The 13989-nt window shown below is 36.2% G+C and overlaps 1 protein-coding gene across 2 annotated transcripts; it reads left to right on the top strand.

Moving 5' to 3' along the window:
* Nucleotides 1-3777: 3777 nt before the first annotated feature.
* Nucleotides 3778-13629, top strand: LIN7C (lin-7 homolog C, crumbs cell polarity complex component). 2 transcript variants are annotated; one of them, XM_017667611.3, is made up of 5 exons: nucleotides 3778-3902; nucleotides 7064-7182; nucleotides 7452-7523; nucleotides 9421-9630; nucleotides 10231-13629. In XM_017667611.3, exons 1-5 carry the CDS (start codon nucleotides 3866-3868, stop codon nucleotides 10384-10386), a joined length of 594 nt encoding a protein of 197 aa, XP_017523100.3. In that variant the 5' UTR covers nucleotides 3778-3865; the 3' UTR covers nucleotides 10387-13629. The 2 variants fall into 2 exon arrangements, with proteins under 2 accessions (XP_017523100.3, XP_073072447.1); XM_073216346.1 differs by lacking the exon at nucleotides 7452-7523.
* Nucleotides 13630-13989: the final 360 nt, after the last annotated feature.

The raw sequence follows: 13989 nt of genomic DNA, 5'->3' as shown, positions 1-13989 counted from the left end.
ATAATATGGCCATAAATATAGGGGTGCATAAATCTTTTGCAATCATGAATTCAGAATTTGGGTAAATTCCTAGAAGTGCAATTACTGGGTAATATGGTATTTCTGTTTTTAGTTTTTTTGAGGAACCTCCATACTGTTTTCCAAAGTGGCTGCACCAATTCACAGTCCCACCAACAATGTAGGAGGGTTCCTTTTTCTCTGCATCCTTGCCAGCACTTGTGTTTTTTTATCTTTGGGATAGTGGCTATTCTAACTAGTGTGAGGTTGTATCTCATTGTGGTTTTGATTTGTACTGCCCTGATGATTAGTAATGTGGAGTATCTTTTTATGAGGCCGTCATCTATCTGTATGTCTTCTTTGGAAAGATGGCTGTTTAGATCCTCTGCCCATTTTTTAATCAGGTTATTTGTTCTTTTGGTGTAAAGGCATAGGAGTTCTTTATATATTTTGTGTGTTAATCTCTTATGAGATAAATCATTTACAAATATATTCTCCCATACTGTAGGTTGTTTTTTTGTTCTGCTGAGGGTGTCCTTTGTTGTACAGAAGTTTTTAGTTTTATGTAGTCCCACTTGTTCATTTTTGATTGTTTCCCTTGCCCAGGGAGATGTGTCCAGAAAAAAATTGCTCAGTTTATGTTCAAGAGATTTTTGTCTATATTTTCTTCTAAAAGTTTTATGGTTTCATGAGTTGATTTAGGTCTTTGATCTATTTTGAGTTTGCTTCTGTGTATGGTTAGATAGTAATCCAGTTTCATTAACTTGCATGTAACTATCCAGTTTTCCCAACACCAGTTGTTGAAGAGGCTGTCTTTTCCCCATTGTATATTCATGACTCCTTTATCATGTATTAATTGACCATATATGTGTCTATTTATATCTGGGCTCTCTATTCTGTTCCATTGTTCTATGGATCTGTTTTTGTGCCAGTACCATACTGTTTTGATTGTTGTAGCTTTGTAGTATAGCTTGAAGTCAGACTTCCTATTCTAATTTGAGAGTTCCTCTTCATCGCTGAGGCAGGAAGTAATATGAGGAAGCAACAAGTGAAGAGAAGTTCTTCCACAGGGAGAGAAATTCTTGATTAGGAAGTCTGGTGATGCAATAACCTGACAGAGGCAAAAAATCAACAGCATCTTTGCCTCATGCATGGTCATAATTGCTTGGAGACGTGGGACAGCAACCAGTTTCTCTCATGTGAAGGGAAGGAATTGGACCTCCAGGTCTCTCCTAACTGTGAAACTCAAGGATTTGTGAATTAGGGAGTGACATTTTAGGGGATCTCTCCTTATACAATCACTGATTTTTATTTATTTTGAATACAAATGGATTGTTAGTTAATTGAATCATATTTTCCCAGCTCAGAAGTATCTCCTAAAACATTTTTCTTCCTTCCCTGTTTCAAATAATTAATGATTTATAATTATTCTGATTCCTAAAATCCTTAAAATATGTATTTTTATTATTTTCATTCTCTCTGAAAACTTTTAGAATCTTTTACTTTTATCCTTGGAATTATGAAATCTTTATGATGGTTATGTGTGTTAAGAAGTTACCAAGGACAGGAAAAGGATCACTCCAAAGGAGCAAAGTAAACAATCCACAGTCTCAGTTAATGAGAATAGTTCTTGTTCCTGTCAGTCAGAATAGAAACACATATTCTGGGGGATGGGTCAAAGAACTTAGAAAGGTATTGCCTCAGTAGTGGAATACAATTAGCCCTACAGAAAAGGCTGAACCTGTTCTACCCAACAAAGGTTAAAATCAAGTCTCAAAAGGACAAAAATTGTTTAAATCCTATCTGCATTTCAAAAGAGATCACAAAAATATTTATGGAGATATAAAAATATCCAGCACTCCAAAAAGGCATATTTCACAGTGCTTGGCATCCCATATAAATTACCAGTCACTACCAATTATTACCAGTCATTACCAGTCATGAAAGCAGAAAATTATGAACCATAATGAAGAGAAATATCAATCAATAGAAAAAGAAATAACAAAGAATTAGTAGGCAACAACATTAAAATTGTCATTATAATTGTATTCTGTATGTTCAGGAGGCTAGAGGGAAGATGAAGCATGTTAAGGATATGGTAGATGTAGAAACACACCCACATCTCTAAATCAAAGTGGTAGAGGTAAAAACTATAATGTCTCACATGAAAAATGAACTATTGGGATTAAGAGAGTATTAGATATCAAAAAAAGGAAACAGTAAAAAACTTGAAAAAAACTAAATGAACAGAGTAGTGGGCTGTGAGACAATGTCAGGCAGTGGAATATACATGTAAACAGTCATTAAAGGAGCTGGAAGATGGGGAAAGACAAAAATATTTGAAGAAATAAGGGCAATGTCTGCATTTCTCTTGTTCCACATGATAGTCTCAGTGCCTAGCAAGGCACCTGGTAGACAATTAGGTATTCAATCAACATTTCTTGGACATATTTGTGGCTAAACAATGAGTAAGAGATAAGCACATGAGTGCCACTGCAGGGTATAAGGGCCATCAGGAACCAAATATCAGCATGAAGAAAGGGAAGCTTAGTAGAGATGGCACGTCTTCAGCAGATGCAGAGGACAGGTTCACCTGGCTGGTGTATACAGTTTGGAGAATTGCAAGAGAAGAAAACGTCATTCTAAGAACACCATAAATGAAGACTTGGAAGAAAGAAAACATGGTTTTGACTATACCATCTCCACTGGCGTGGTGATTGTACTTGAGGGATAATGAGAAATGAGGTTAGATGGATGAGTTACTGGTCAGAGTATGCATGGCTTTAGAAATAGGAAACAGGAGAAACCATTGGAAGTTTCTGAACAGAAGCCTTTTTTAAGGCAATATCTGGGTTCAAGGGGGAAAAACAAAAGAGTATAGTGGTGACATTCATGACAGATTAAAGAAAATAGTTGAATAGAAAAAGGGGTTGGGGGCAGGGGGAGGAGGGACGAGGCAACCAGGAGGTTGTTAAAAACAATTGTTTTGAAGTGTTGAAAATTTTTATATGAAAACATCTAACATGTAGTTAAATATAGACTAGGGCTTGAATAAATGATTGTGTAATCTAAATACTGGGCAAATTAAATTTTTCTTTCAATTTAGAATTAAAGTTTTTATTCACGAGAATTTTTTAAGTGGCCCTAAGAATATTTCATTTATGTAAGGTCATCGTTTTAAAACCGTTACTTTGTAGAGCACCAAAATGCATTGTTCTCTCACTCACCCAGGTGCATTCCATGCTTTTTGTACTTTCCATCCTTATTCAAACAGATTTGTAGGAAAGATTCATGCCTTGATTTTTTAAATTAAAGCAAAGCTGCTACAAAAAGGAGTATTTACAGTATCTCAATATCTCACACACCTGGTTGTTACCAAACCCAGAGCTCAAGAACGGAAAGGTCCTAAGAGTTGGACCCTTGGCTGAACAGCTGGGAAAAGTGAGGTGAGGCCGAAAGAGATTAAGTGAGCAGTCCAGGCTCACAGAGCCATTAATGGTCAAGTTGGGGCAAGAATCGGGACTTTTCCACATGGAGTCTAGGGTTCCAAAAGGGATCTTGTTACATAAGGCTTGAATCCCGGGGCGGGGAACCAGAGTCGGAAAAGGGGAATTTTTCAATCCTGAGATGCAGTAGTAATCAGGAACCTCAGCACTTCTGGAAGCGCAGAGGAAGGCCAGCTTTCAGCAAGCATCCTCACCCGCAGGCCTGGGGCCGCCCATCCCGCTCTCGCGATTCCAGCCAGGCCTTGCCCTCCCGACTCCCGGGGGGCGCCAACCCCGCCCGCTTCTCCACCCGCCGGGCCCCGCCCTTCCGCCTGTAGAGCGTCTGTCGTCATTTCCTGTGGGTCTGCAGGCGAAGGGAGAAGATGGCGGCCTTGGGGGAACCCGTGCGGCTGGAGCGGGGTGAGTACAGCTGAGGCTGAGACCGAGGTGGGCGGAGGGGGTGGAGGAGTGCCGTGTCCCCGGAGGAGAGGAAGGTGACTCAGGCTGCGAGAGCCGGTGCCAGGCTGTTTCGCGCTGGAGCCGGTGACCGACGTCGCCGCGCGGGGCCGACCCCCGGAGGGCGCCTACGGTGGTGCCCTGAGTGCCACCCAGACCCCTCCTCTATTCGCGTGGGCTTTCCTGGGGCACAGCGCGGCGAGACCTTTCCTGCCCGCGCTCATGGGCGCTCCCTGGGAGCGCGGGGCGGACACGGCGTTCAGGACGTGTGGTCCGGGGAGGCAAGCCCCACGCGCCCAGACCGACAGACCGCGCACGAGCCCCGGGTCCCCGCCTTCACACAGCGCTCACGTCCCGGGCGCGCAGCACGTTCCTAAATTCTCGTCCTCACGCACAGACTCTAACGTCGCCTTCATCACATCACTTGTATTTGTGTTGGGGTATTTCCTGGCTTTGGTGCCCCTACCCGGTATGGAGAAGGTGCTTTAAAAACAGTGCTACTATTTTTTCATGTTATTTTAATTTTTGCAGATGGCTTTCATGGCTCTATTACATTCCACGGGATAAATATAAAGACTTTAGAAGCTAAAAAAAAAAAAAAAAACAGTGCTACTGCTTTGGTCTTGGGAAGAAGGTTACATAACAAGCTGGAATAGTGGTGAATTGTAAAATACTCGGAAGTTTTATTCCTTCTTTACATCCTACAACTGCTAACTGGCGGCTTGCTTGCCTTTTAAAGTAGGCTGTCAAGAGAAATAAAATCTGTTGTCCTGAGTTTATTGAGAGACAGAAAAGTCAGTGAAAATACGTGGTTCTGCCCTTAGCGGGATCCTGTTTCAGATTTTCACCATTCTGCTCATTCCTCCCCAAACCCTTCATGTCAAACAATCCCAAGCAGGCTTTTGACACAACATATTAGAAGTTTGGGTAAGAGTCAAGAAGTACAAACTAAACATTTTGAGTAGTACTAGTAGTAAAGTATAGGAGGGAGATTGAAAATGTCTTGCAAATATTAACATTGCAGTTACAGTCCAAATATTAGTGACTTCTGCTCTAAGAAGGGAGTACATTTTTAGAATTACTGTATTGAGAGAAACCTCTTTCCTCATATCTTCACACAAATGTGAACTGAACACATTTTATTCTTTATGTTGTACTGTGTGCAAGCCTCTTTATTAATGACATTGTTTCCCTGCAGCACCCCAAACTATTGACTAAAGTATTTTTGATAAGGAGTAGCTAGCTACTCTGGGAAGACTTACTCACTTAGGCCTAAGACTGTGATATCTTCATTCGAATCACAAAGGCACTGAGCGTCCATGGGAACAAAAATGTTAACAGGAGTAGGGGTTTTTCTGGCAGTTAGTCTCACCCCTGGCAGTTAGCCTTGTTGGACATGGCTTTGGTTTTTGCTGTTTCAGAGTTCTTGTCAGTTCCACAGTAAAATGCACAGCACCTTAGTAGAATGAATTACTAGAGGATGCTATTTAGCATGTTACAGAACAAATTACAATGTAACGTCATTACAAAGTCAGATCATATCAGCTGTTTCTTATTTAGGATTGTGTTCAACAAACTCTAGTAAACTCCCAGTGGTCCTGCGTATAAAATTAATGCATGTGCTCAAGATCGCATATGCCTTCTAAATCATCAAAACATGATTCAGTGGAACACATTTGAGCACATATTAGGTACAGCTTAGGTTCAGTAAAGAGTATTTTACTTTTTCCATTTTTTGTTAATTGTGAATTTTTGTGTAGCTTACATATTGTAACTTTGCATATCAAAATAACTGATGAACCAGCTGTCCCCATGCACCAGCCATTGTATTGTTGGGACAGCAGAATGGGGAACGTTTGTTATCAGTGCATTTGATTAATATCGGTTTAAGCTTTTATTACCTGAAATTGAAAAGTCTATTTTTTTCTTCACTACATTTAATCCTAGTTTTCCAGCTACAAATACAAAGCTGTATTAATTCTATTTTTTTTTTAAGTTCCAGTCCTCTGGTGTAATAAAAAATTCAGAACTTACTCCACTTAAAAGGAAGCAAGGAATAGTAGGATAATAGGTACTGGAGCCCTCTGGGGTATGAAAAGTTAAGAAAAATAAAAGTAGAGATAGTCATTAACTGTTTCAATTTAACTCTGACTCTTAGAAAATTTCTTAATTCATAAAACACTTATCCTCTCACTCCTCAGTGAGAATTGCCTAATTTGCTTAATATGTTTGTGTAAGTGTGTCAGACCCCTTAATATTTCTTATGATTGATTAGTGCTGAAGTAACATAACATTTGTGCTTGATACATGCCAGGCCTTTTTTCATGTATTTTGCATTTTGTCTTAATCGTCAGATAATAATAATAAAGGAGGTACTGTTACTTCCCTTTTGCAGTGGAGAAAATGAGACAGGGATCTTGCCCAAGATCACACAGCTAGCATTGAGACCAGACAAAACTGATTGTTTTTCTATTTTGTAAACATATGTATTTGATTGACCTTGTCTTAAAACAGTGTTAGTGATCCTAAGTTGAAAACAGACTGATTTTACTCATTTGTACCATTGTTTTAAATGTGTCTCTGCCACTAACTGCATGTTATTGAACAGTTTGTATCTACACATATAGTTTGTTTTACTTCGGGAAATGAGGAATTTCACCAGCACACAGTGTTTGTACTCTTAAGTGCTTTGATTAATATATGTAAATTTTTATTTACTAAATAGTTCCTAGTGATACTTGCAGTTTTTCTGAAGCAATACAATGTTTATGTGTCTTATGACACTTGAGCCCCAGTCCTTTCTTGTGACATTTAGTATTTTATATTAAATTTTTCTGTCCCTCAGAGATGCTATTTTCCAGATTTTGCATGTGTGCAACATCAGTATTTCTTCCTAATGTACTGTAAAATTTAGCATTCCTATATGATTTCATATTCCCACCCCTTATATGTGTATTCAAACACACCCTCCCCTCCACAAGAGCTCACACTTTTGTTTCTGCACTGTGTTCTACATTTTTCTATTTAGTCTTTGAGTAATGAATTATAACCGCTACACTGTTACATAGACATTTAGAGAATCTTCAGAGAAAATTGTTTTTCAGAGTGTGTTTGTTTAACTCTAGATATTTGTAGAGCAATTGAGTTGTTGGAAAAATTGCAAAGGAGTGGAGAGGTACCACCCCAGAAACTTCAGGCTTTACAAAGAGTTCTTCAAAGTGAATTCTGCAATGCTGTAAGAGAGGTGAGTAGATGGAATTAACATTTACTAAAAACTTGAGTTAATTAGGTAAGAGAATACTCTGAAATTTGGGTTCAGAATTTCTTAAGAAAACAAATTTTAGAAAAACATTAGAACCTGCCTCTCATTTTCGGAATTTCTAATAGAAAATCATTTTACAAAGATGCGTGACTTTGCCTAAAGTTTTAACACATTTCTAAACTTCACATAGAACTCAAACATGCTATATTCTGAAATTTAAACTTTTTCAGTGATAACTTTGGGTTTTACAGGTTTATGAACATGTCTATGAGACTGTGGACATCAGTAGCAGCCCTGAAGTGAGAGCTAATGCAACTGCAAAGGTAAACTTTTTCATTTACTAAGAGTGAGAGAATTCTTCATAAATGAGAGGTTTAAATTTGCAGTTATTATATTCACAATAGGCTTATTTGAAAAACAACATAGTATCTTTCAAAATATACCACACTTTTCAAGTACTAAAAAACAGGGCTTTTTTTAATTGACTTAACAAAATGTATTCTATTATGCAATTTACATTATGCATTAAAAACACTTGCACACAAATATATAGTTGTTATATACCATATACATATTATATCATTAGTTATGTAAATTTTCATCAAAATTCCAAGGTATGAATTATCCTCATTTTATTGCTGAGGAAGCATCAGATTAGGTTATTTGTCTCAAACCACACATATAGTAAATTACGTAGATCTCAGGTACTTCCCCAGATTGCTCTTTGCTTTCTCCTTTACCTAAGCTCTTCAAATGAAGGGTAATGTCAGTAGTCAGTTAGCTCATCAGAGCTTTAGGTGGTAGGGCCTAATGTGCTTTTCTGTAACAGTATTTTCCTCAGATAATTCCAGCATTGACATCAATGTGCATCATTTGTGGTTAGAATAAGTTAACATCAGCAGTAGGTGACTTATACTAGAATTAGTCATTAGAAGGTAAATTATCTGGTTCCCAACAGGAACTGAATCTTGTGTTGAATATAAACACTTAGACATGGGTATATTTTAACAGTGTAAAAAAAAAAAACATAGAAACTTGGCTTTAACTCTTGAGTAGTGTGTCCTTCATAGCTTATTGAATTTCTGAGCCTTAGTTCCATCATGGGGCCTCTTTTGGAGCTTGGAACTTAGCAGTATTCAATAAATCTTATTTTCTTCCTCTCTCCCTTCCCATTTTTGTTCATGCATCCTAATCCATCATGAAAATGGTACCAGATTACTTAGTTACCTTTAAAAGCAGAATTTAAAAAAAAATCTCAACATTATGTTAGAATTAGCCTAGATTAGTCTAAATTTGAAAGTCCTAAGAAAGTCGCTCTTTCATCCTCTGTGGGGTTTTAGTAATAACTCGGTATATGATTAAAGCAATAAAAAAGCATGCTGACTATATGTAGCCCTCTTTTTCTCAATACTGAGTTATTTCTTGATGAGTTAGTTACTTAACACAGCTGACCCTTGAACAATGTAGGGGTTAGGGGTTCTGACTCTGTTGCAGTTGAAAATCCATGTATGACTTTTGACTCCCAAAAACTTAACTATTAATAGTCTACTGTTGACTAGAAGTCTTGCCAATAACGAACAGTGAACACATACTTTGTATGTCATATGTATTACATACTGTGTTCTTAAAGTAAGCTGGAGAAAAGGTGTTTTTTTTCAAATTGTTTCAGATCTCCAAAAAGTGTTCTAATATATTTATAGAAAAATCCTCATGTAAGTGGACCTGCACAGTTCAAACCCATGTTGTATATAGTACAGATAGTACAGCAGCTCAAATGACTGTATATAAGGATCAGTACATCCTTATAGGGTGTCATGTAGGTAGGTTGTATCCTGAATAAAGGCCCCTGAAGGAGCCAGGCTATCCAGCCCCAAGCTCAGGGCTGCTGGCATGCTGAGGGGGGTGGGCGGGATGGGTGGGGGTTCTCTTTAATGTACCCCAGTGTTAATCTGCCCAGCAAGCCTGCTTGCTAAGAGCTGCACAAAAGTTCTGGACACTGGGTGGACTAGGAGTGACCCAAATAATCTCAGTACTTCCTACAGAGGCCCATGGTATGCTTTCCAGGCTTCCTGTCTAAAACCACTCAGCTTACCTTCTCATTGCCATTGAGATTTGTGGGCATTCAAACACCAAAAGTATGTATCTCAAAAGTGGTTTTTTAAAAAAAGACAAAAATAACTGAAGTAGACAAAGGTCATATTTTAAAATATGTACTTTCAGGCCACTGTTGCTGCATTTGCTGCTAGTGAAGGACATTCACATCCTCGAGTTGTTGAACTACCAAAAACAGAAGAAGGCCTTGGTTTCAATATTATGGGAGGCAAAGAACAAAACTCTCCAATCTATATATCTCGAATAATTCCAGGTGGAATTGCTGACAGACATGGGGGCCTCAAGAGAGGAGATCAACTCCTTTCTGTTAATGGAGTGGTAAGGATGAATCTTACTTCTCTTTGTAGTAGTGCCTTGTAACCACTTGGGGGTGTGTTTGAGTTACAGAAGCAGAAGGTGTGTAGGGGAGAAAAACCAAAGAAACTTCTAGTCTAAAAATCCTTTGGGGGTATCCTAGGTGGTATGTTTTGGTACAGTGATACTTTTTACAGCACTTTTAGTGTGTTTTGCATCTTTTCCAATTTAAATTAGTGCTTATGTGATTTTTATGAAGTAACAGTTTTCTGGTAGGTAAGGTAGTACATTAAATTTGAAGTCTACCCTCATTTTAGTCTTATGGAATAGCAGTTGCTTGATTTACTTCTGACTTAGTGAAGTAATAGGTCATATAGATTGATATTTGGAATAATAACTATTTGAAATTAAAAACCACTTCCTGGACTACAAACAATATGATTCAGTAGAGGATTTCACACTGATTGAAATTATAAAGCAGGATTATTTCATAGGTTTATAGTGTTGGAATGATGCAACATTAAAGATTTTTTGCTTAAATCTATTTTAAACATTTGCATTTTGAATGAGTTACAAAACCTAGATACTAATTGTGTATATGTATGTGTGCTTTTTTTTCCTTAGAGTGTTGAAGGAGAACATCATGAAAAAGCTGTAGAACTTCTGAAAGCAGCCCAAGGAAAAGTTAAATTAGTAGTACGATATACACCCAAGGTCTTAGAAGAAATGGAATCACGCTTTGAGAAAATGAGGTCTGCAAAACGCAGGCAACAGACCTAATGCAGTTCAAAACTGTATATTCCATTTTGCTTTCAGCTAGAGAAGTTTTCCTTGTGACCTACTGATGGCTGCAATGCCAGTGATTATAAATAACAGAAACTTCCCTTGAAATCCTCCTTGCCATTTTATAAATGCCTATTTTAACATCATTTATTGTTCCAGAGATACATACTCTTTTTTCTGATAAGAAGTAAAAGGTGATGAGGGCAATTCTGTCCTGCTGTTTTTACAGGCCTTTTTCAAATGCAGATTTTGTCATAAAATTGTTATAGATTTTTAAAAATGCTTTTTTAATATTAAAATGTACTTTTACATTCTTAATCTTTTTTTAGAAAAAAAAGATTTTCTTCATTTGGCTGCTTATTTAAAAATAACCGTTCTCCAATTCTTTTTTTCCTGACTTTTTTTTTTAACCTGGAAAATTTCTTTATGGTTTTCCAAGAAATTAAACATACCAACTTCAGCTACAGCAGTTCCTTACATTATAAATGTTAACATCACTACTGCATTTTGTACTTTAAACACACACATAATATATAATCAGTGGTAAATCATAACTCAGCACAGTGGAAGTTTTTTACTTTTATTTAAACATAATGAATATTCATTTATACTGATTTATACAAGTTTTTAAACACTGATACTGTCGTTGCTAAATATGTATTCTTCCATAATGTTTGAGCAGTGAGGCAAGAGGTTTGATTGTTAGCATTACTGATTATGTCTCTTTATATTCAACAACATGACATAAATTACAAATGCAGAAACAGGTTCAGGTTTCATCTTGTGCAAATTTTCTTAATGCTATTCTTTTTATTTTAATATATTTCGTATGTTTTGGTACTTCCATTTGTAGAGATGAGCCAGTTTCCCAGTGGTGGGGAATAGCAAAAACAAAGAAGGAAAAGTAAAACCTTTGACCTCACTACCCACATGAGTTACACACTCTTACTAACTTGATTCTAAAAATTGATTTTACTAGGAAGAAGATAGAATATATTTAAGATATATAGAAATTATGAGGTGATGTACTCATAAGAATCTGCAGACTCTGTCAAAATGAGTAGGAACTTTTCCATATTAAAATTGTTGGATTTAGGGATGTGATCTTCGTTTCAATGATTCAAATATGATGGTGAGAATTACGAGATGTACTTCCATTTGTCCACTGGATGTCACTATTTTACTGAAAGGCAGCTATTCAGCGTTTTACTGTGACAGATCTTTAAAGGCTGAAATTAAAGAGTTGAGGTTCATTTTCAGTCACAATTTACAGGAATATTTGTATGGTTTAAAAAATTTTTAAGTGACAAATGAAAAATCATGGATTGAAATATGTAAGGAATTTAGCATAATTATCGACCCTGTGTAAAAAGTGGGCATTTTGTAACATTACTTCATGAAGAATAGAAATGCATATCTTTTTCTGCATGTTTGTGATTACTGTGAGTCTTAAAAGATTATTCCAGTTTTCAATGATCTTCACAATAAAATCAATCAGCATTGTTATTTATCATTTAGGTATTGAACACTGGATTGCATGGTTGAATGTGTCTTTAGTCCACTACAAAATATGCTTGTATTGATAGGATCATTTTGTAAAAGTGTCTGTTTTCAAAATTGATGTTTTTAAAACATTGAGACCAAAGTAGTATAGAAGTAGTATGGACTTAATTTAACTGTAAAATTATTAGAGGTATTTGTTGTAGAGCTTTATATATTAAAGAGAGGTTTTGGTGCATATAAAAGCAGTAATAATACTGTTATGCTTGTGTTCTTGCATTATAGGGTAAGTAAACCCTGAAGAAATCTTATTTTAGTATAGCTACAGCTGCAGTAGCTTTTAAGGGTGTGTCAACATTTCATTATAAATTATAGCTTCTTGGTTCAGTATCTCAGCTGTTTCAGAACTTTCAGCCAAGTTAAATCTTTTTTGGTGTTGAAACTTAGTAAGTTGAGTAAGCTGGAGTTTGTTTTTTTTTTTTTCTTTTACAGTAATCCACAATCTGTTCTTTGTGTGGGTTGGCACTTATTTATAATTCTTAAAATAAGGATAGCATAAAGGAGCCAAATACAGTAATTTTGTATGCTACTGTAGAGCATGAGTAGCAGTAGTTTGTTTTCATTAATGCAGTTTTCACAGCATATCCCAGAATTTTACATCTTGACCATTGAAAAATCAGTCATTCAGCGGCAAAGATGCACAGTAGTAGTCTAGTATATTGAGGACATGAAGGGAATTTTTGTTTTATAAATAAATGTATAATTCATGAATATAACTAGGCACATAGTATATAGTAGGTTTTTTACTTTTAAATTAAAATTATCCTCCATCTCCAATTTCCATTTATTTTCTTCATATTTAAAAATGGGTTGATTGATTCTCAACCTTAGCTGCATGTTAGAACAAACACCCTGCAAAACGTTAAAAACTGAGTTCTGTGTCACACCAACTAAATCAGACTATCTGAGGGTGGGTCTAGGTGCTTATTTTTTAAGGCTTTCCAGGTGGTGGTTCTAAAGGACATGTAGGGTAGAGGCCCACTAGTTTCGCCCTTTATAAAATGTTGTAATTACACTGGGCTCTGTTTGGAACAATCAGAATAGAATGATTGAATTTATAGCTACCATTATGTAGCTGCAAATATAGTAATTGGTTATATTTCTTAGTACTATTTCTTTACTAATGAAAGACTTGACATTCCTTATTTATGAAGTAATTAGTCCACCTTTTCATTTTTTTAAAATAAAATTTACCAGTAATTTAAGAGTTAACTTTTAATGTCTGTCACCTTTCTGCCCCCCCCCACCCCCCCGTGCCTTTAAAACTTAAAGAAAGAAATGTTTATTATTTGAGAAAGCATGTTTAGAATTGCAGATGAGAAATACATCATGATGTCTTAAGATGACCACTTTATCCATTAGTATAATACTAGATTATAATGGCTTAATTCTTTGGGGTTTGATAATTGAGATATTTCTTAAAATATTATCTTTTCTAAATTTTAGTTATTTTGCTTGAGTACTTAAGTAGTTTGGCTTTAAGTACTTTGTTTACAACATAAATGGATATAATGGCATTTAATAGAGATGGCTATGGCTTATCTGAAAAGAATGTCAGCATGACTTGATGTAGACTTCAGAGAATACTTGTATGTATTTTATAGTGTGGAATGATCATTGAATATCAAGGACTCTGGTCATTGTATTTCCTGAATAAATCTGTGTTTACGAATTTTCTAACATTTTGTTGTCTCTTCTGCTAACAATATAGTTTTTTACTTTTTATTGTCCAAAATTTCACTAATGATGTTTTTTGAAAGGGTGTTGCAGTTAGGTGATGGTGAAGTAATGGAAAAAGACAAGTTTGCTCATTAACTTTCAGGACCTTCCAAACTAATTGGTATTTGGACATAGTTTTAAAAATATTAGCAAACAATGTGTTTCTACTTTAATTCTTTAGTTTGAGGTAAAGAAATACAATACCCAAAAATGGGTTTAATATTTTTTCAATAGATGACTTCATTTCCCAGTTTAATACTGATTCTAAGACTTGTTTAAAATAAATTTGTAATATGTTCTTGTTCTTTGGACTTGAAAAAA

The sequence above is a fragment of the Manis javanica genome, chromosome 11 (genome assembly GCF_040802235.1).
Source record: "Manis javanica isolate MJ-LG chromosome 11, MJ_LKY, whole genome shotgun sequence".
Taxonomy (NCBI): domain Eukaryota; kingdom Metazoa; phylum Chordata; class Mammalia; order Pholidota; family Manidae; genus Manis; species Manis javanica.
Note: the sequence above shows the minus strand (reverse complement) of the source record. Positions and strands in the feature narration are given on the sequence as shown.